The 24,431-nt window shown below is 34.3% G+C and overlaps 1 protein-coding gene across 1 annotated transcript; it reads right to left on the reverse strand.

Annotated features, from left to right (window-relative positions):
- Positions 1–3,633: 3,633 nt before the first annotated feature.
- LOC149233708 (serine/threonine-protein kinase PEPKR2-like) lies at positions 3,634–23,165 on the reverse strand. Its single transcript, XM_089382267.1, has 5 exons — positions 22,886–23,165; positions 15,392–15,447; positions 4,299–4,497; positions 3,800–4,102; positions 3,634–3,692 (listed from the first exon to the last, which is right to left on the reverse strand). The coding sequence occupies exons 1-5, from the start codon at positions 23,163–23,165 to the stop codon at positions 3,634–3,636; spliced, it is 897 nt and encodes a 298-aa protein (XP_089238393.1).
- Between the last annotated feature and the right edge of the window lie 1,266 nt (positions 23,166–24,431).

Genomic DNA, 24,431 nt, shown 5'->3' on the forward strand with positions numbered 1-24,431 from the left:
GTACCTAGGAATTGATATTCATCACAAGCTCAACTGGAACTATAGCATTGAGAAAAGGATTAATCTGGGGTGGAAAGCTTATTTTGGTCTTGAAAATAATTGTAAAATGGCAAACCTCATAACATGGGATAAAAAGAAGTTACTCTTTGAAACTTTAGTCACCCCTTTTATCTTATATGTATGTGAGGTTTAGGGTTGCAGCATCTCTAGAGAATCCTAGAGAAAGCTTGAGCAAATCAGAAGCGTTTTATAACGTATAACCTGAAGATTAAAAGTTATACACCCTATCCTATTCTCCTTATTGATGTAGGTCTTCCCCTATTGAGCGTCTAGCTATGATTAGGCTTCTGCTTTACAAGCACTAACTCAATAACATAGACGATCATAGACTTCCTAAGCTAGCTTTAAATTCCATCCAAAAACCACCTAAGGCTCAAGCGGGGTGGTAAAAAGACACGAGGGCTTGGTTAAACTATTAGGAGATCAACGAGAATGATGCATTTCAAAACATTAATAACATTAAAGATATTGTTACTTGTAAGTTCAAAGAAAAAATCTGGTGTGAGAAAGATTTAGCGGCTAAAAGAAAATTAAGTTATTATAAGAAGGTCATCAACCCCACCTAGAGGACCAAAAGTATCTCTCTATTTTAACTAGCTCAAAGAAGAAAATCAATATAGCAAAGATTAGAACAAATTCTCATGAACTCCATAGTGAAAGAGGTCATTGGGCAGTTCCTAAAACACCATGGATGGAAAGAATTTGCCATCTACGTGAGAATAGAAACATCGAGGATGAAAACCACTTCCTCTTAGAGTGCCTCGTGTACAACCACATTAGATCTCAATTTCATAATCTTTTTCACAATACTCACCTTCCTAACCTTTTACAATGTCAAAATTATAGTGAGCTCGGAAAGCTTCTCTCCAAGCTTTTTGAGCATAGGAATAAAATCTTAAATCAAAAGAAATAATTTGCTTCTTTAGGTCCAATAGACCAAAGTTTGGTCTCAGGGGATGTTAACCATCATCATCATCGTGATTAATAGATAATTAAAATATATAATTCATTTATTATTTAATTTATAATAATTTTAAAAATTTGAGAAAAAATCCAAATATATTGTTACCCCTGATTCAAAAAAATATATTGTTATATCTATATAAAATTTAAAAAACATTTATTTTATTTGAAAAAAACATAAATTTCAAATTTCTACATAATAAATATACAATTAAATTATATGATTAATTATTTTATTTATTTAAATTATATTATTTATTTTTCAAAATCTAAAGATACAAAAAAAAATCCAAATACCAAATTGAAACTATAAAAATATATTTTGAATTATATAAATAAAATATTAAAAAAATAATGATGCCTATGGTAGCCTAAATGGCTACTTGTTTATGTTTTAAATATAAAAGACTAGAGGCTACATGTCTCTGGATTTGTCCTTTGAGAGATTAAGGGTTCAGGAGCCATTTTTGATCACATGCATGCTCTAAGCACATGTAAATATAATTTTGTGTCTAACATTAAAATTATAATTTTTTTGAATATATATAATTGATTATTCTATTTATTTAAAATATATTTTAAATTATATAAATAAAATACTAAAAATAATTAATTATTTTATCTTTTTAATAATTTAAAAAATTTAAAAATAAAATTACATGCAAAATATTTTATATACATTACGTTTTAACATTTATATTTCTTAATATTTTATCATAAAGAAATAGACAAGAGCACTATGTATGCATTTTATATGGTGAATATAGTTTTTAACATTTATATTTTTTAATTTTTCATTATACATATTTAATATTTATATATCTTAATATTTCATCATAAAGAAGTGGACAAGAGCATAATGTATGCATGCTATATGGTGAATTAGTTTTTAACATTTAGATTTTTTAACCTTTCATTATACATATTTAACATTTATATATCTTAATATTTCATCATAAAGAAAGAAGTGGACATGAGCACAATGTATGCATTCTATATGGTGAACGTTTATATTTTTTAACCTTTCATCATACAAAAGTAGACAAGAGCATAATGTATACATTCTGTGTTGGTGGATATAGTTTGTCTTGTGCATTTCCTTAGTGGATATGATTGCTAGGGTGTGATATAGTTTTTGTTTTGTTTTTTCTTCTAAATTTATTTTACATTTTTAGAGAATGTTATAAACACAAATACCAATTAATTTATATAATGTTCCATGTAAAATTATCACAAATACCAATTAATATATAAAATGTTGCATGTAAAATTATCACAAATACCAATTAATTTATATAATGTTGCATGTAGAATTATCATGTAGAATTATCATGAATTTAGTACATTAAATATTAGATCATAGAAAAATATTGAAAATAATTGTGCCATAATCAATTTCTATTTTATTTATGTTTACTCAGGCAGGGACAGTAAAAGAAAATGCAAAAAGACATTAAAACTGCTATTGGATATTGTTTGTATAGTAAATATAGTGGTGTGTCTTACATGAGCAAGAATTATTGCATGTACAATTCATCTAATGTTGCATGTAGAATTATCATGAATGAATTAGTACATTAAATATTAGATCATATAAAAATATTGAAAATAATTGTGCCATAATCAATTTCTATTTTATTTATGTTTACTCACGCAGGGACAGTAAAAGAAAATCCAAAAAGACATTAAAACTGCTATTGGATATTGTTTGTATAGTAAATATAGTGGTGTGTCTTACATGAGCAAGAATTATTGGATGTACAATTCATCGATGCTTTTATTTGAAAACGGCAATAATGAATGTTGGCCTTCTCAGGTTGGAAACTTTATCATTACTGCTATGTAATTCAGATGAACATTAAGTACAATTTTGATTTCAATCAAATCATGAGTTATAAGCCAGACCAATCTTCTTACAAGCTTTTTGTATCTATGAGAACCTGAGGAGGAAGGCAAATTGTTACTGCCATGTTCTCTACCCACAAGTATTAAGTACAATATTGATTTCAATCAAATCAGTTACAAGCCAGACCAATCTTCTTACAAGCCTTTTGTATCTATGAGAACCTGTGGAGGATGGCAAATTGTTATTGCCATGTTCTCTACCCACAAGTATTAAGCACAGTTTTGATTTCAATCAAATCAGTTACAAGCCAGACTAGTCTTCTTACAAGCTTTTTGTATCTATGAGAACCTGTGGAGGAAGGCAAATTGTTACTGCCATGTTCTCTACCCACAAGTATTAAGTACAATTTTGATTTCAATCAAATCAGTTACAAGCCACACCAATCTTCTTACAAGCTTTTTTATCTATGAGAACCTGCGGAGGAAGGCAAATTGTTACTGCCATGTTCTCTACCCACAAGTATTAAGTACAATTTTGATTTCAATCAAATCAGTTACAAGCCAGACCAATCTTCTTACAAGCTTTTTGTATCTATGAGAACCTGTGGAGGAAGGCAAATTGTTACTGCCATGTTCTCTACCCACAAGTACTGAATTCCACAAGCTTATAATTTCAAATGCGTAGGGACTCCTTCCCAGTAAGACTTTGAGAACAATCTGAAAACTTTCATTCAACTTTGTGAATCATTAAACTGTGATTGGCAATCACATTTCTGCTATCACGTACGTTTTTTGACTTGTCTCAAAATTCAACCACGGGTGCCCTGTAACAAATTAGGCCATCCCGTCCATTAATATAATATAAAAAAGAAAAGAGGTTAATTCATCATCTGTGCTAAAATGAGATAACGATTATGGTAGTGTTACTTACTCAAGACTTGTGTAGCATTCAAGCGGTGTTGTGGATCTTTAACGAGTATGCGTGAGATGAGGTCTTTGGCCAGCACGGAGATTTTGTCCCATACACCATTTTTCAGATCAACATCTTCTTTGAAAATCTTACATTTGAGTTCCAAGAAGTTGTCACCATGGAATGGGAATGTACCACTGAGCATGGCATACAGCAACACTCCAGCGCTCCAAATATCCACGCTCTCTGTATATCCTTGTCCATTCATAATTTCGGGAGCCACGTAGGCTGGGGTTCCCATTTTATCATACAGAAGTTTACCTCCTGCAATTTCGCAATATTTTTCAACCAATTTATCCACCTATGATAATTATTTAAGAGAAAGAATAAATCTGAATGATCAAATTTACAGTACTCTTCTTTTCAGAATTACAAAATATATTTATAAAATAACTACCCAAAATTTAAACTCTATCACTTAAACTTTATCGCATTAAATCTGAAATAAAACATCTGATACCTTTGTGAAAGAGCGTAGCAAGACCGAAGTCACCCAACTTGACGACTGGATGGGTGAGGCTTCCTGTCAAGAATATGCTTTCGGGTTTGATATCTCTGTGAACAACACCCTTTGCATGGCAATACAAAATGCTCTCCATCATCTGCTTGAATATCATGGCAGCTTCCAATTCATCATCAGGCTTGTAACGGCCGCCTCTCTGCATAACCGTTTGGAACAGATCTCCTAGGCTGCACAGCTCCAAAACTAGATGTATATTCTGCGAATCCTCATAAACCGCATGAAGTTACACAGTCCCCTCGTAACCGGAGACCCTACACATGACGTTTATTTCATTGAAGATCATATTGAGCCGTGCCTTATTTTTGTTGAGGGATTTGCAACAGAAAGCGATGCGTGTGGCCCTGTGGAAACATATATTAATTTTATGATGGGGAACCACGCTCAAGTCCACATTGCTGAATTCATAGTGGTCGTGAATTGAGCAATTATTAATTATGGGCATCAGTACTGATCTCCTTCCCCTATGATAACAACTCTGCAACCACTCTGCCACTTTGCTTTGCTCCATCTTCATCGAAGACATGAACCTGTTTATGGATGAGATGAAGCAACCCTTTAAGTTGGTACACTCTCTCAAAAGCAACAAACAAGCTGGTATAATCATTCAGTTTGCCCTAGCAAAAGCCTATGACAAATTGAGCTGGTCTTACATAAGGGCAATTCTAAAAGCCTATGCTTTTGACCAGAATTGGATAAGGTGGATCATGGCATTAGTTAGACCTTCACACCCTCAAGAGGCCCAGACAAGGAGATTCACTCTCACCATTCCGCTTCGTCCTCATGATGGAAGGGTTAGGCAGAGCGATTAAAAGGGAAAATGCTTAAGGACAAACTCAAGGTATCAAACTTACCACGGATGCAGAGGCAAACAATCATCAACAATTTATGGATGATACAATGGAATCCTCATAAACCGCATGAAGTTACACATGCCCTCGTAACCGGAGACCCTACACATGACGTTTATTTCATTGAGGATCATATTGAGCAGTGTCTTATTTTTGTTGAGGGATTTGCAACAGAAAGCGATGCGTGTGGCCCTGTGGAAACATATATTAATTTTCTGATGGGGAACCACGATTAAGTCCACATTGTTGAATTCATAGTGGTCGTGAATTGGGCAATTATTAATTATGGGCATCAGTACTGATCTCCCTCCCCTATGATAACAACTCTGCAACCACTCTGCCACTTTGCTTTGCTCCATCTTCATCGAAGACATGAACCTGTTTATGGATGAGATGAAGCGACCCTTTAAGTTGGTACACTCTCTCAAAAGCAACAAACAAGCTGGTATAATCATTCAGTTTGCCCTAGAAAAAGCCTATGACAAATTGAGCTGGTCTTACATAAGGGCAATTCTAAGAGCCTATGCTTTTGACCAGAATTGGATAAGGTGGATCATGGCATTAGTTAACTCAAACTAGTTTTTCCATACTACTTAATGGAGCTCCATCAAGGACCTTCACACCCTCAAGAGGGCCCAGACAAGGAGATTTTCTCTCACCATTCCGCTTCGTCCTCATGATGGAATGGCTAGGCAGAGCGATTAAAAGGGAAAATGCTTAAGGACAAATTCAAGGTATCAAACTTACCACGGATGCAGAGGCAAACAATCATCAACAATTTGTGGATGATACAATGTTGTAGGGCATACCCAGAGTCACCGAAGCTAGAGCAATCAAAAACATCTTTAATGACTTTACTATGGAAGGAGGCACAAACGTAAGCCTTAATAATTTAACTAACTTATAGCCATCGTAATTGGTCAAATTATATAGAAATAAAAAATAAAATGAATAATTAATAATTCAATTTTTCATAATTAATAATTGGTCAAGTTCTTTCAATATTCTATTTTTAATATTTATAACAATAATTACTATATTATAACTTAGTAATATAAATAAATCATATTAATTTAACTTTATATTGTTCAATGTGTAATTTTAATATTGTTTATGATTTCATATTGGGATTAACATTGTTATGATGATGTCGTGATGAATCAATGAGCTTTGCTCCTCATTTGGTCACCAAAATCATACTCCTCTTTTCTAAATCCCTTCTTTCACACTATTGATGATCCCATCTCTCAAATTCTGCCTCAACTCAAAATTGTCCATTGCAGTAGGAGGGTGTGATGCTCCCTCCCATAACCAAGTTACAACCGATGAAGGCCATTACAATCACTCCAAAGGTTTTCATGCTTAGGATGCTCATAAGTTCAAGGGTAATGCATAAGAAGCTGAAACCAATAAGAAAAAGAACAATCATAGAAGCCCTTGGAGAATGGACAAAGAGCCCCTAGAAGATGCCTATCAAAAGTACTCACAACTCCAAAATTTGAAGTCTAGTCCAAGCGCTTTGGGGAATACATTCAACACATAAGAGATCACACCCTTATAGGAAAACTTCAGGGCATCTAGCTGTAAGAAAAAACACTCACCCAGTGGATTCAACTAAAATGTAATCCAAAATGCCACTTCAATCTAGAATTTGGAGCGAAGGGCTTCATCACCATCATATTTACCATAATAGAATGCCATATGTGATTCTTTTAGAATGTCCCATACATATTCAACTCTACAGGATTTAGTTATATTCTTGATATAAATGTTTGTACTTGACAAGGAGGATGTGATGGTGGCTCCAGTATGGATTATAGTGTACACCTTACCTACAGAATTTTGGGATGAGGACAAATTGGTAGGAACTGAAAATGCTCTCAGGTAATTTGAAAAAATCTCTAAGGCTACCAAGCAAACAAGGTACATCTCTTACGCTCACATATGTGTTTACATGAACATTCTACTACCCACACTTGAATCCATCAACTTTACCTACCAAGATGAACTATGGAAACAAACTCTTGACTATGAGAGATTCCTTTAAGTTGCTTCCATTATTATGAAAATGGGAACCTCTAGAAAAAATTCCCATTATTGGTTCAAACAACCATGGCTAACCCACCGAGGACTGAATATCAATATAGATTTTCCAAGCCCGCGAGGTTTTTTTTTTAGGCCTAAACCCCCTCCATTACCTCCACCCATAAGGAAAACCCTTACCACCAACAACAATTTTAGCCTACGAATTCCTCTCCTTCAAAACATGAAATTCCTGATTCTATTGGTCCCAATATTCCTTTAGACACCCCTCAAACCACCCTTTCTACCCCCTCTGATCCTCCTCTACAGAAGCCTCTAGTTGGAAATCCCAATCCCTCAGAAATCTAGGGACCCCCTTCCATGTAGTCACACACCTTCCAAGATCCGGTGGCACCCCCATCCTGGGCAGTCCACCCCTTGACAAGGTTCCCTTGCATCAGAAGGTTAAAAAACCAAGGCATATCCCTGCCTTAAAACCATCATATCGGTCGTAGCATGATCATGGAAATCAATGGAAATTATTGGGTACCAATGTCCCACAATGGTTGTGCCCCTGAATGCTTTACCAACATACTTCTTCTTCTACTAATTTCTTTGTTGCTGCTGCTAATGCTTTCCGTCAGTTTCAACCTACCAACTGTGCATTTCATGCTTTCTTATACCAAGAACATAATTTCCATTAGATTCAAAGTAAATTGGAATAACTTCAAATAATACGTCATTGGTGGCCCGTCAATAAGGTATACTTGCAATTTTGTTCACTTCGTGTCACAACAAGTCAAACTAGCATCTTTGACCAAATCCTCATGTATAAATCACATGTAACCATAATAAATCACATCTAACCATAATAAATCACATGTAAGCATCATAAACCAGAATCATAGATCACATGCAATCATCATAGACCAGAATCACAAATCACATGCATATTAAAAATGAAATAAAATACTAATACTTATCCTTTAATCAATCCTTAGCTTCTACCTTTGTCTTTATTCTGTACGCACACTAGATCGATTTCCACACCTGAAAAACACCCATTTCCTTGTCTTCAACCATGTACACATACACATAGTGTGAATCACACACATATAACCACACATGACATACAACACCATGCAATACATGCACCTACACTTGGCATACAACACATACACCTACACCCAGTGTAAAACAAAACACAATACATACTCCTACATCTGATGTACAACACAATACATATATGTACTTAGTGTACAACACAACAAAATCACATGTCACAATACCAAGACTACACAATGCAGACAAATAGTACTCCGTGCTCGCAACACAACATGTATGACAGACACACAATACCACATGTACACCAGTACCATATATAACATGTACACAGTACCACCTATACACTGCACCACATATACACTGCACCACCTGCATAATATGTGCGCAACATCACATGTACACAACACCATATACACAACGTGTACACATCGCCATATGAACTCTGCACCACCTGTATAATGTGTACACAATACCACATGTACACAACACCACATACATGACATGTACATGAATCCACATGTACACAATGCCACATGAATGACCTGAACACAACACCACATGTACATGACACCACATTCACACAACAACACATGTACAGTAATGCACACAACACCATATCTACATATTACCAAAAGTACAACATGCACACAACACCATATGTACATAGTACCGTAAGTACAATATGCACGCAACACCATATGTACATAACACTGCATATACAACGTGTACATAACATCATATGTACACAACGTCGCATATCTAACATGTGCACCATGCTACTTGCATGACCTGAACACAACACCACATGTACAACATGCGCACAACACCATATGTACATAACATTGCATATACAGTATGTACATAGCATCATATGTACACAACATCGCATATCCAACATGCACATAGTATGATATGTACATGACACCGCATATCTAACATGTACATAGCACCATTTATACCCAGCACTGCATATGTAATATATACACAAAAACATATATAGAACCATCATACAACATAATATGCTAGCTTACCTTGTTATTCCAAGAATGTTGCCTTCTACCTGAACACATATGTGCCATGTCTCAAGGGACTCCCATTCCCTTGACAGATCTTGTAGAAATTTCACCATAGATCACATGATAATGCAATATACTAAAGCAAAATGCTTGATCTACTTCTACTATAAAACTTTGCGGAAGCTTAATCAATTTGAGCAAGATCAATTGGAACACATATAAAAGAGAAGAAGAGATCATACACATAAAACACAGAAGAATACTTAGGGGAAAGCCTCAGCTAAAAAGCCCGCTATCTATACTATCATACAAGTGGAAATATCTCAGGATTACACAAAGCTTTAGCTCACAAGCTATCCAACTCTCAGTACAATCCCTCATTGCTTCTCATAGATAGAATAGACAACACATATGCCTTCCTTCAGTCCTCCAAGCCTCCTATTTCCTTACACAGCTTCTCCTTTGTCCTCTGGCTGTAACCTATGTGATTCTCACCTCAAACACAACACTGACCTCTAAAATAACTCCACAGTCCTAAAGGAGATTGTTCCTTCTGCATGGATGAGTTTTGTTTATAGGAAAATTCCTCCAACTGATAGTATATTGTCCCTTTCTTTAATCTCAACTAGGTCTTTCTCTAAATTGACATGCATGAGTTATTTATGAGAGAATATTCAGCTATTTGGAGAACACTAGTTGCATGCATGCATTAACTAATTGAACTCACAATTAGTTCCTCACACTGTTTGGAACTAATTTAACTGGACTTAACTTAGTTAACTGAGCTAACTAATTACAACTCAATTACAACTCATCCTTATCTCCTTAATTAAGGGATAACTTCCTCAATCAAAGGAATAACTGTTGCATGTCTTCAAATAGACTTCATGTTCGATTTTTTCCAACTAATTAACTCAAGATGAGTTAATTAATTATCTTTCAAACAACTAGTGAGATTAAATTCGAATTTTAATTCTCATTTTTATTTCAGGGACTAATTACAATTGGAATCTATTCTGAAATGCTATTTATAGCAATGCTATTTTTAACATTTCTATTTTTTGCTATTTCCAACAGAGTTGGAGTATATCCTGAAATGCTATTTATAGCAATGCTATTTTTATCATTTCTTGCTACTATTTTCAACAGATCTAGCTATAGCTAGACGCCAACTATTATACATGTCAAATACATGTCCATGAATATAGCACATATCCACATAATTCCAGGCAAATTAAGGTTAAGAAGACTCCCTGTATGCAAAGCACTCATTCGTTTGGAATTTTGGTTTCCAAACATAGCCAAAGGAATTCTCACCCAATTCCTTTCTTTTACCTTTAACTTGTTGCAGCTGAGTCTTAATATATACTATCACATCACCCAATGGATAGTTATATAAAGAAATCAACTATTACCTTGTCATGCTAATACCAAGCATGTTTCTTGTGAACTGTTCACACATGTCAATAACATGTTCCAAAGATCAAGGCAACATATATGTCACTTGTAAATCAACCTGCACAAAGTCTAACAACCATGTCATAATCCATCGTCAACTCACAGTCATTAGACATAATGCTACAACTATCACCTACTTACATTCATGCACATATCAATTGTCTCAACACGTGTTAGTACGACCATCTTAAAACAAGATCATTTCTTTCTGCAATCTTACAGACACATACTCATATCATGAAATTAATCAAACATTCAAACAAGCTATAAATGTACCATGTTAGATAAATCAACTAGACAACATAATAGACACCAAACACTCAAACACCAAATAGGCAACATAATTAAATAGTCAAGCACAAAATATACAACATAAGAAAACTCATACCTTAACGCATCTCAATGGAGGCTATCTTGTATGCACAATTAAGATATTAGCATGATATAACTTCACAACATATCAATTCAACCATAAATAAGGTCATGATATCCATGACACTAACTAGCTAACATGGTCACATTATAAACTCGTAAATAATTATCATTCATACATAATAATCACATTTACATAGTGAGTCTAGATTAGTACGACATAATATCACAACATATTAACTCACACCTAAATGTCATAACCATAACCATTCGCATATACCAATCCAAATTAGTATGATACATATAACATCAAGATCTTAATGTAATAACCCTCATCATCAAGTTACTAGCATATAACAACAAGTTATATATCATTCTCATCAACAACTTATAACCTAATCATCAAGCTATATATCATATAAAAAAACCAAGTTATCTTATAATATACTGATCAACAACATATAACATAATCATCAAGTTATACAAAATAAAACAGCAATAGCAATGCATACAACCATAGGATACTATCATTCATGACTATCCGACACATGTGCATATGACTACACTAATCAACTAGCATTTATCATGTATGTAACCATAACATCAATAGAATAAAAGGCATACACATAACCATAATGCATATAACCCTTAATCTACATACCTACGTGCCCAACATACAAACTTGTTTGAAGACATGCTCTTTCCTCGAGGTCCAATGCTGCAACCTCACTTTGACGATCTTCATCTCCTGCTTTATCTCAACCAACTCATTAGCATAATAACATACCAATAGAATAAAAATCAACTAATTGAATACAATGACCTCATGCACAACAACAATGCCCATAATAATGCATGCATAACAACATATAGACACCAACATGCATATACAATTATACACTTATGATGACACATACCGCAACAACACCATCACCCTTTACATGGTGACATCACTACAACCATGATCAAAACCATGTAAATGCAGCACACACATAGAATGCAAGCATGAGGAACACATATGCAACTCACCTAAATGCATGACCAACAAACTGCCCACCCAGTCTGAGGGTTGAATCATATTGTGATACCAATCTATAATACCCTCCTCCCACATATACCCAAGTAACCAACCAACTGGGGTAGGCATGTGACGAGAAGTTACGATGATATGATTTGACTCCCTATCTATTGGTTAAGGACATGGAATCGACATAAACACACCATATAAACCTTCCACATCATAAATAGAACTCCCACGAGCCATCCCAACCACTCAGGTAACCATCCCCTGAATCCCCCTCATTTTTTAGACCATTAAACTTCCAAATGCTCCCTTGACATGGATAACCATGTGTCCAAGAGGCTCCAGATGCTCCCATAGTATGGTGTATGCATTTGGGGACTTTTCTCCTCACAACTGTGCTTGCAAATCCAAGATTTGTGCCACATTTTGAGGTCGAAAGCCCAGGTCATGACGTAGAACTCAATAACATCTTCAAAAATAAATTTACACAACATAACAATGATAGATTTGGAAAAACTTTGACAAGGGCTATACTAGAGCCCTACTATCCATGACAAGCATTTTTTAAAAATGCCATAAATATGTAATCTACACGTTTAAACAAAAAATCCGAGCATAGGGATCTTATACTTATCTGAAAATCACTAAGAAGAATTATTCACGTATATCATTAGTTGCATTATCCTCTATTAGGTAATAGATACATTGTTCATTCATTTAAAAATCAAAACATGATGAGATCCATACACCATCACTATCATAGAACATGCTCATAACCAACATATAACCAACAACATAACAATGATAAAACAACCATCAATATCACATAATAATAAGTACAATTATCCATCAACTACAAGAGGAAAAGAGATCTTATTAACAAATGCAAAATGCAATCACGTGCGGGATTTCCACATACCACCTAACCATAGACATGGCTAAACCAAATCTCTCTTCATCTAGTCACCCCCGTGCCATATTCCAAGCATGAATGTGGGATCTCATAAAACAAATCAATAAAAAAACATCTAGGACTTCGAGAGGCCAAACCACCTCAACCCTCAACCAGTGATTCCACCCATAATGTGGGTATAAGACAGAGCTCATGATTAAGTAAAAAAATATAAAATATCAAAGGAATAGGGCTTTATTTATAAAGAAGTAGTATGTATGAATAACAAAAAAATTATAAGACTAATCAATTGGTCAATGAATATGTAATACAAATGTTTAGTCATTTTCTCTTTCTCTCATAATAAAACTAGAGCTGAACTTAAATGCCTGGAAAATTTAAGTGGATTATTCCTCTTTCCGGGTCTTGCAAATAATAACATATAAACCTATTTAATCATTTTCTTTCTTTCTCACAGAAGAGAAACTAAACCTTGGACCAATAAATGTAAAAAAGGGATTATTTTTCCTTTTATTTTTCTAAGGTTATTTCTCTATTTCAGTGGTTTGTAACAGAACAATAACAACAAACTCACAAAATAACAATCCGTTTTCTAGTGTATTATTATTCTTGTAGTGTGATCTTGTTAATGCGTTCCTTTTTAAAGTGGTGTAACGTTTTATAGCTTATTTAGAAAGCATAAATAAATTTAAATTTAAATAAATCTGTTTAAATTAAAAGTAATTAATTTTTTTCTATTTTATTAATTTAATTTAGTATAATTAAATAGATATCTGTTTAATGTAAGGTATTTTAAAAAATTAAATATAATAATAAATTTGAATAATGGCTTTATAATATAATAATATAATTTTAACTTCCTATTCATATAATTTTATAGATTTGACATAATTTAATGGTTTTAGTATTAATATAAGTTTGATATAATATATTAAAATAAGTTTTAATATTTCTATAATATTATTTATAATTTTAAAAACAATTTAATAATTTATATATGTATTTAAAATTTTATAATATTATTTAAATCTGAATAATTTTATTACTTTGAGAGGTCTCATCAAATTCAATATAGAAGAAATGTTGTAATGTCTTATTATGTTATGTTATCTAAATATTTGCTTTGTCTAATTACATAGAGATACAAAATAAAATGAATGATTAATAATTAAACCAACTTAAAGCCATCGTAATTGGTCAAATTATATAGAAAAATAAAATAAAATGAATGATTAAAATCTCAGTTCTTGTTGTGGTCACAGTTTACTTGCCGTTGCAATTCTCTTTATTGTATGACTACATAGATCTAAAGAACAATAACAACAAACTCAGAAAATAACAATCCGTTTTATAGTGTATTATTGAGTGTATTGTTATTGTTGTAGTATGATCTTGTTAATGCGTGCGGTGTAATGTTTTATTGCTTATTTAGAAGGCATAAATAAATTTAAATTTAAATAAATTTATTTATTAAGGTTTAAATTAAAGGTAGTTATTTTTTTGTATTTTATTAATTTAACTTAGTATAATTAAGTAGATATAATGTTTAATTTAATTTAGTATAATTAAATAGATATAAGGTTTAATATAACGTATTTAAAAAATTAAATATAATAATAAATTTGAATAATGGTTTTATAATATAATAATATAATTTTAGCTTCATTTTAATATAATTTATAGCTTTGACATGATTTTATGGTTTTAGTTTTAATATAAGTTTGATATAGTATATTAATATAAGTTTTAATATTTTTATAATATCATTTATAATTTTAAAAACAGTTTTAACAATTTTATATATTTTTTTAAAATTTTATAATATTATTAGATCACATAAAAAATATTGAAAATAACTGTGCTATAATTAAGGGTGTGATATCGTTTTTGTTTTTTTTTTTTCTAAATTTATTTTACATTTTTACAGAATTTTATAAACACAAATACAAATTAATTTATATAATGTTGCATGTACAATTTTTTCCCCTAGGAAAAATCGTAATTTCATTTATAGAAAGAAATTACATTTTGTAGATGCATATGCATATGCTGAACATATTCATGACAAGCAGTCATTAACAAGAGTTATGAGTTCTGATATGTTGATTACCTTGATCCTCGTAGGGAGGTAACAACTAGAGATAACTAGTATAAATAAAAATTTTAAAACCAAAGCTGTCCGAGAGATGAAATATATATACATGAATAAACAAAAATCAAATTCAGTAAAATTTATGCTTGAAAGTCCATAAATGGCCTGTGATAATACTGATAATGGCCATCATCGAGTAGTTACCAAATCATCAGAGTACCTGGCTCCCAGAGCGCAACTTCTTTGCAAAGGCCATCAGTTGCTGTGTTACGCTCCCTGTAAATATGATTACAAGTAAATGTGTCAAAATATGCAATCAGTCTCAGGTCCTCCTCTAGAATGTGACTTAGAGTGTATGTAGAGCATCTTGTGTTTCTATTTAACCAGTCACACACAATTTTGGAGTCTCCAAATATTTGAACATATCTGCAATTTTTCTCCAATGCAAATTGTATAAGATATTTTGCTGCTGATAGCTCAACAAAATTACTTGTGCCTCTCCTGAGTCCTATCCACAAACCAAATGAGTGATATGTAGTGATGTGCAAAATGCCCCCCCCCCCCTCGAAGGTGTAATCAGCTATAATTTTAGTCGCAATGACAGGTCAAGGAGGGGTAAGGTTCTGGAAAATGAGGGTGTTGTGGGTGATCCAAATAGCCCAATAGGTCAGGATTGAGAGATTGCGCTGCTTGGCCGAGGTAGAGGAGGTAAACCAGGTGTACCAAGCATTAGTAACAGATGCTGTTGTCCAAGAGCCGAAAGGGGCAACAGTCGGGATGACTAGTTCCCATAGCCAATGAGCTTCCAAACATTCCAAGAAGAGGTGTAAAATATATTCTTTGTTTCTTTTGCATAGGTAACACCAGTGTGGTCCATATTGTGCCCTCTTGATGAGATTATCCCCAATAGGGATATTATTCTGTAAGATGCACCACATAAGTAATCTAGATCATGGGGGAGACTGCAGCTTCCAAAGATGTTGCCACGAGTCTTCTATATTTTGTGGCTTCCTCGGCTCAACTAGAACCAGGTAACCAACTTTTGGAGTGTATCTACCAGATTTCGAGAAGCCCCAAACAATCTCATCTTCCTCCTCAGATATGCAGATGTGGGATTCAGAGAGGGCCTGAGTGAAATTCTCCCACAGATTGTGCCAATGTGGGGGGATGTTGAGCTAATGTGCCAATCTCTAGGCCGCCTCTTTGCATAACCGTTTGGATAAGATCTCCTAGGCTACACAACTCCAAAACTAGATGTATATTTTGCGAATCCTCATAAACTGCATGAAGTTTCACAGTGCCCTCGTAATCGGAGACCCCACACATGACGTTTATTTCATTGAGGATCATATTGAGCATGTCTTATTTTTTTTGAGGGATTTGCAATAGAGAGCGATGCGTGTGGCCCTCTGGAAACATATATTAATTTTATGATGGGGAACCACACTCAAGTCGACATTGTTGAATTCATAGTGGTCGTGAATTGAGCAATTATTAATTATGGGCATCAATACTGATCTCCCTCCCCTATGATAACAACTCTGCAACCACTCTGCCACTTTGCTTTGCTCCATCTTCTTCGAAGACATGAACCTGATTATGGATGAGATGAAGCGACCCTTTAAGTTTGTAGTGTATTCTTCTACCTCGTATTCCTGTGGTATATCGACTATTAAACTAACTTAGATCCATCGTAATTGGTCAAATTATATAGAAATAAAAAATAAAATGAATAATTAATAATTCAATTTTTCATAATTAATAATTGGTCAAGTTTTTTCAATATTCAATTTTTAATATTTATAACAATAATTACTATATTATAACTTAGTAATATAAATAAATCACATTAATTTAACTTTGTATTGTTCAATGTGTAATTTTAATATTGTTTATGATTTAATATTGGGATTAACATTGTTATGATGATGTCGTGATGAATCAATGAACTTTGCTCCTCATTTGGTCACCAAAATCATACTCCTCTTTTCTAAATCCCTTCTTTCACACCGTCGATGATCCCATCTATCAAATTCTACCTCAACTCAAAAATGTCCATTGAGTAGGAGGGTGTGATGCTCCCTCCTATAACCAAGCTACAAATGATGAAGGCCATTATAATCACTCCAAAGGTTTTCATGCTTAGGATGCTCATAAGTTCAAGGGTAATTCATAAGAAGCCGAAACCAATTAGCAAAAGAAAAATCATAGAAGCCCTTGGGGAATGGACAAAGAGCCCCTAGAAGTTGCCTACCAAAAGTAGTGACAACTCAAAAATTTGAAATCTAGTCCAAGCACTTTGGGGAATACATTCAATACATAAGAGATCACACCCTTACAGGAAAACTTCATGGCATCTAGCTGTAAGAAAAAACACTGACCCAGTGGATTCAACTAAAACGTAAGCCAAAATGCCACTTCTATCTAGAATTTGGAGTGAAGGGCTTCATCACCATCATATTTACCATAATAGGATACCATATGTGATTCTTTTAGAATGTCCCATACATATTCAACTCTACAGGCTTTACTTATATTCTTGATATAAATGTTTGTACATGACAAGGAGGATGTGATGGTGGCTCGAGTATGGATTAGAGTGTACACCTTACCTACAGAATTTTGGGATGACGACACATTGGTAGGAATTGAAAATGATCTCAGGTAATTTGAAAAAATATATAAGGCTACCAAGCAAACAAGGTACATCTCTTACGCTCACATATGTGTTTACATGAACATTCTACTACCCACACTTGAATCCATCAACTTTACCTACCAAGATGAACTATGGAAACAAACTCTTGCCTATGAGAGATTCCCTTAAGTTGTTTCCACTATTATGAAAATGAGAACCTCTAGAAAAATTTCCCATTATTGGTTCAAACAACCATGGCTAACCCACCCAGGACTGAATATCAATATGGGTTTTCCAAGCCCGCAGGGTGTTTTTTAAGGCCTAAACCCCCTCCATCACCTCCACCCATAAGAAAAACCCTTACCACCAACAACAGTTTTAGCCTGCGGATTCCTCTCCATCAAAACATGAAATTCCTATTTCTATTGGTCCCAATATTCCTTCAGACACCCCTCAAACCACCCTTTCTACCCCCTCTGATCCTCCTCTACAGAAGCCTCCAACTAGAAATCCCAATCCGTCGGGAAATCTAGTGACCCCCTTCCATGTAGTCACACACCTTCCAAAATCCACTGACACCCCCATCTTGGGCAGTCCACCCCTTGGCAAGGTTTCCTCAAATCAGAAGGTTAAAAAACCAAGGCATATCCCTACCTTAAAACCATCATATCAGTTATAGCATGATCATGGAAATCAATGGACACTATTGGGTACTAGTGCTCCACAATGGTCGTGCCCCTGAATGCTTTACCGACATACTGCTTCTTGTTCTAATTTCTTTTGTTTCTGCTGCTAATGCTTGCCATCAGTTTCAACCAGCCAACTGGGCATTTCATGCTTTCCTATACCAAGAACATAATTTCCATTAGATTCAAAATAAATTGGAACTTCAAACCATACCTCAATGGTAGCCTGTCAATAAGGTATACTTGCAATTTTGTTCACTTCCTATCACAACAAGTCAAAATATCATCTTTAACCAAATCCTCATGTATAAATCACATGTAACCATCATAAATCACATTTAACCATAATAAATCACATGTAAGCATCATAAACTAGAATCATAGATCACATGCAATCATCATAGACCAGAATCATAAATCACATGCATATTAAAAATGAAATAAAATACTAATACTTATCCTTTAATCAATCCTTAGCTTCTACCTTTGTCTTTATTTTCTATGCACACCAGATCGATTTCCAACCCTAACAAACACCCAGTTCCTTCCCTTCAACCATGTACACATACACATAGTGTGAATCACACACATATAACCACACATGACATACAACACCATGCAATACATGCACCTACACCTGACATACAACACATACACCTACACCTAGTGTAAAACATAACATAATACATACTCCTACATTTGATGTACGGTACAACACATATACATACATAGAGTACAACACAACAAATACACGTCACGATACCAAGACTACACAATGCACATACATAGTATTGCATGCTCACAACGCAACATGTATGATAGGCACAAAATACCACATGTACACTAGTACCATATATATAACATGTACACAGTACCACCTATACACTGAACCACCTGCACAATATATGCGCAACATCACATGTACACAACACCATATACACAATGTGTACACATCGCCATATGAACTCTGCACCACCTGTATAATGTGTACACAATACCACATGTACACAACACCACATGCACGACATGTACATGAATCCACAGGTACACAGTGCCACTTGCATGACCTGAACACAACACCACATGTACACGACACCACATTCACACAACACCACATGTACAGTCATGCACACAACACCATATGTACATAGTACCATAAGTACAACATACACACAACACCATATGTACATAGCACCATAAGTACAACATGCACATAACATCATATGTACATAACACCATATGTACATAAAAATGCATATACAACATGTACATAGCATCATATATACACAATGTCGCATATCCGACATGTGCACCGTGCCACTTGCATGACCTGAACACAACACCACATGTACATAACACCATGTTCATGCAACACCATATGTATAGAACATTGCATATACAATATGTACATAGCATCATATGTACACAACACCGCATATCCAACATGCACATAGTACGATATGTACACAACACCGCATATCTAACATGTATATAACACCATCTATACCCAGCAATACATATGTAATATACACACAACACCATATATAGAACCGTCATACAACATAATATGTTAGCTTACCTTGTTATTCCAAGCATGTTGCCTTGTACCTAAACACATATGTGCCATGTCTCAAGGGACTCTAATTCCCTTGACAGATCTTGTAGAGAGTTCAGAGTAGATCACCTGATAATGCAATATCCTAAAGCAAAATACTTGATCTACTTCTACTATCAAACTTTTCGGAACCTTAATCAATTTGAGCAAGATCAATCAGAACACATATAACAGAGAAGAAGAAATCATACACATGAAACACAGAAGAATACTCAGGGGAAGGCCTCAGCGAAAAACCCCACTATCTGTATTATCATACAAGTGGAAATATCTCAGAATCACACAAAGCTTTAGCTCACAAGCTATCCATCTCTCAGTACAATCCCTCACTACTGCTCATAGACATAATAGACAACACATATGCCTTCCTTTAGTCCTCGAAGCCTCCTATTTCCTTGCGCAGTTTCTCGTGGGTCATCTGGCTGTAACCTGTGCGATTCTCACCTCACACACAACACTGACCTCTGAAATAACTGCGCAATCTTGAAGGAGATGATTCCTTCTGCATGTATGAGTTTCCTTTATCAGAAAATTCTTCTAACTCATAATACATTGTCCCTTCCTTTAATCTCAACTTGGCCTTTCTTTGAACTGACATGCATGAGTTTTTTATGAGAGAATATTCAGTTATCTGCAGAACACTAGTTGCATGCATGCATGCATTAACTGACTGAACTCACAATTAGTTCCTCAAACTATTTGGAACTAATTTAACTGGACTTAACTCAATTAACTGAGCTTAATAATTACAACTCAAATACAACTCATCATTATCTAACTTCCTCGATCAAAAGAATAACTGTTGTATGTCTTCACATAGACTTCATGTTTGATTTACTCCAACTAATTAACTCAAAATGAATTAATTAATTATTTTTCAAACAAATACTGAGACTAAATTCGGATTTTAATTATGAGTTTTAATTCAGGGACTAATTAAAGTTGCAATCTATCCCGAAATGCTATTTCTAGCAATGCTATTTTTAGCATTTCCATTTTTTGCTATTTCCAATAGAGTTGGAGTATATCATGAAATGCTATTTTTAGCATTACTATTTTTAGCATTTCTTGTCGTTATTTTCAACCGATCTAGCTATAACTAGACACCAACTATTATACATGCCAAATACATGTCCATGAATATAGCACATATCCACATAATTCCAGACAAATTAAGGTAAGCACTCATTCGTTTGAAATTTCCATTTCCAAACATAGCTAAAGGTATTCTCACCCAATTCCTTTCTTTTACCTTTAATAATTCAAAAACTAAGAAAATAAAATTAAATGCAAAATATTTTATATACCTTACTTTTTAACATTTATATTTCTTAATATTTCATCATAAAGAAATGGACAAGAGCACTATGTATGCATTCTATATGGTGAATATAGGTTTAACAATTACATTATACATATTTAATATTTATATATCTTAATATTTCGTCATAAAGAAGTGGACAAGAGCACAATGTATGCATTCTATATGGTGAATATAGTTTTTAACATTCATATTTTTTAACCTTTCATTATACATATTTAACATTTATATATCTTAATATTTCATCATAAAGAAAGAAGTGGACACGAGCACAATGTATGCATTCTATATGGTGAATATAGTTTTTAACATTTATATTTTTTAACCTTTCATCATACAAAAGTAGAGAAGAGCACAATGTATACATTCTGCATGGTGGATATAGTTTGTCTTGTGCATTTACTTAGTGGATATGATTGCTAGGGTGTGATATTGTTTTTGTTTTGTTTTTTTTTCTAAATTTATTTTACATTTTTAGATAATGCTATAAACACAAATACCAATTAATTTATATAATGTTCTATGTAAAATTATCACAAATACCAATTAATTTATTTATAGAATGTTGCATGTACAATTATCACAAATACCAATTAATTTATATAATGTTGCATGTAGAATTATCATAAATGAATTAGTACATTAAATATTACATAATATAAAAATATTGAAAATAATTGTGCCATAATCAATTCTCTATTTTATTTATGTTTACTCACTCAGGGACAGTAAAAGAAAATCCAAAAAGACATTAAAACTGCTATTGGATATTGTTTGTATGGTAAATATAGCGGTGTGTCTTACATGTGCAAGAATTATTGCATGTACAATAAATCGATGCTTTTATTTGAAAACGGCAATAATGAATGCCGGCCTTCTCATGTTGGAAACCTTATCATTACCGCTACGTAATTCAGATGAACATTAAGTACAATTTTGATTTCAATCAAATCAGTTACAAGCCAGACCAATCTTCTTACAAGCTTTTTGTATCTATGAGAACCTGTGGAGGAAGGCAAATGGTTACTGCCATGTTCTCTACCCACAAGTATTAAGTACAATTTTGACTTCAATCAAATCAGTTACAAGCCAGACCAATCTTCTTACAAGCTTTTTGTATCTGTGCGAACCTGTGGAGGAAGGCAAATTGTTACTGCCATGTTCTCTACCCACAAGTACTGAATTCCACAAGCTTATAATTTCAAATGCGTAGGGACTCCTTCCCCTTAAGACTTTGAGAACAATCTGAAAACTTTCATTCAACTTTGTGAATCATTAAACTTTGATTGGCAATCACATTTCTGCTATCACGTGCGTTTTTTGACTTGTACCAAAATTCAACCACGGGTGCCCTGTAACAAATTAGGCCGTCCATTAATATAATATAAAAAAGAAAAGAGGTTAATTCATCATCTGTGCTAAAATGAGATAACGATTATGGTAGTGTTACTTACTCAAGACTTGTGTAGCATTCAAGCGGTGTTGTGGATCTTTAACGAGCATGCGTGAGATGAGGTCTTTGGCCAGCACGGAGATTTTGTCCCATACACCATTTTTCAGATCAACATCTTCTTTCAAAATCTTACATTTGAGTTCCAAGAAGTTGTCACCATGGAATGACAATGTACCACTGAGCACGGCATACAGCAACACTTCAGCGCTCCAAATATCCACGCTCTCTGTATATCCTTGTCCATTCATAATTTCGGGAGCCACGTAGGCTGGGGTTCCCATTTTATCATACAGAAGTTTACCTCCTGCAATTTCGCAATATTTTTCAACCAATTTATCCACCTATGATAATTATTTAAGAGAAAGAATAAATCTGAATGATCAAATATACCGTACTCTTCTTTTCAAAATTACAAAATATATTTATAAAATAACTACCCAAAATTTAAACTCTATCACTTAAACTTTATCGCGTTAAATCTGAAATAAAACATATGATACCTTTGTGAAAGAGCGTAGCAAGACCGAAGTCACCCGACTTGGCTTCCTGTCAATAATATGTTTTCGGGTTTGATATCTCTGTGAACAACACCCTTTGCATGGCAATACAAAATGCTCTCCATCATCTGCTTGAATATCATGGCAGCTTCCAATTCATATCAGGCTTGTAACGGCCGCCTCTCTGCATAACCGTTTGGAACAGATCTCCTAGGCTGCACAGCTCCAAAACTAGATGTATATTCTGCGAATCCTCATAAACCGCATGAAGCTTCACAGTGCCCTCGTAACCAAAGACCCTACACATGACGTTTATTTCATTGAGGATCATATTGAGCCGTGTCTTATTTTTGTTGAGGGATTTGCAACAGAAAGCGATGCGTGTGGCCCTGTGGAAACATATATTAATTTTATGATGGGGAACCACGCTCAAGTCCACATTGCTGAGTTCATAGTGGTCGTGAATTGAGCAATTATTAATTATGGGCATCAGTACTGATCTCCCTCCCCTATGATAACAACTCTGCAAGCACTCTGCCACTTTGCTTTGCTCCATCTTCATCGAAGACATGAACTTGTTTATGGATGAGATGAAGCGACCACCCTTTAAGTTGGTAGTGTATTCTTCTACCTCGTCCTCCTGTGGGATATCGACTATGATGGCCAAGGCTGCTCTTGTGGGCTCCAACATTTTGCCAACAACAACAATATCAGCTGTATAGATTGGTAACGTCCCTGCAATTGACTGATTGATGGCAACAACGACAACAATATCAGCTGTATAGATTGGTAACATGCTTGCCTTTGCCTTTGCATTCATTGAATGATAGATGAGGGAAACAACAACAATCGCAGCTATAAGCAAATTTTTTTCAGTGAATCTGATAGAGGATGGAAACAACAATCACAGCGATGTTGAAATGATAATTTCAACTGCAGAATTTTCCTTCTTTTGCGATGCGATCTTATTGCATATCGCAAATCGCGTTTATGCCCTGCCGCCTCCATTACAACCTGTGTCTTCTGCGATTGCGATGGTGCGATGCGATG

This window comes from Pinus tabuliformis, chromosome J (assembly GCF_031772625.1).
Source record: "Pinus tabuliformis cultivar Carrire ecotype Pingquan chromosome J, CPIR1, whole genome shotgun sequence".
NCBI classification, from domain to species: Eukaryota; Viridiplantae; Streptophyta; class Pinopsida; order Pinales; family Pinaceae; genus Pinus; species Pinus tabuliformis.

Excerpts from the sequence above, each read along its gene's own strand:
- LOC149233708 (XM_089382267.1), bottom strand. The coding sequence starts at position 23,165 with ATGGGAACCCCAGCCTACGTGGCTCCCGAAATTATGAATGGACAAGGA. Across the intron at positions 4,498-15,391 it reads AGTTGCGCTCTGGGAGCCAG|AGAGGCGGCCGTTACAAGCC; the intron begins GTACTCTGATGA and ends ACGGTTATGCAG. Across the intron at positions 3,693-3,799 it reads GAATGCTACACAAGTCTTGA|GGCACCCGTGGTTGAATTTT; the intron begins GTAAGTAACACT and ends AATTTGTTACAG.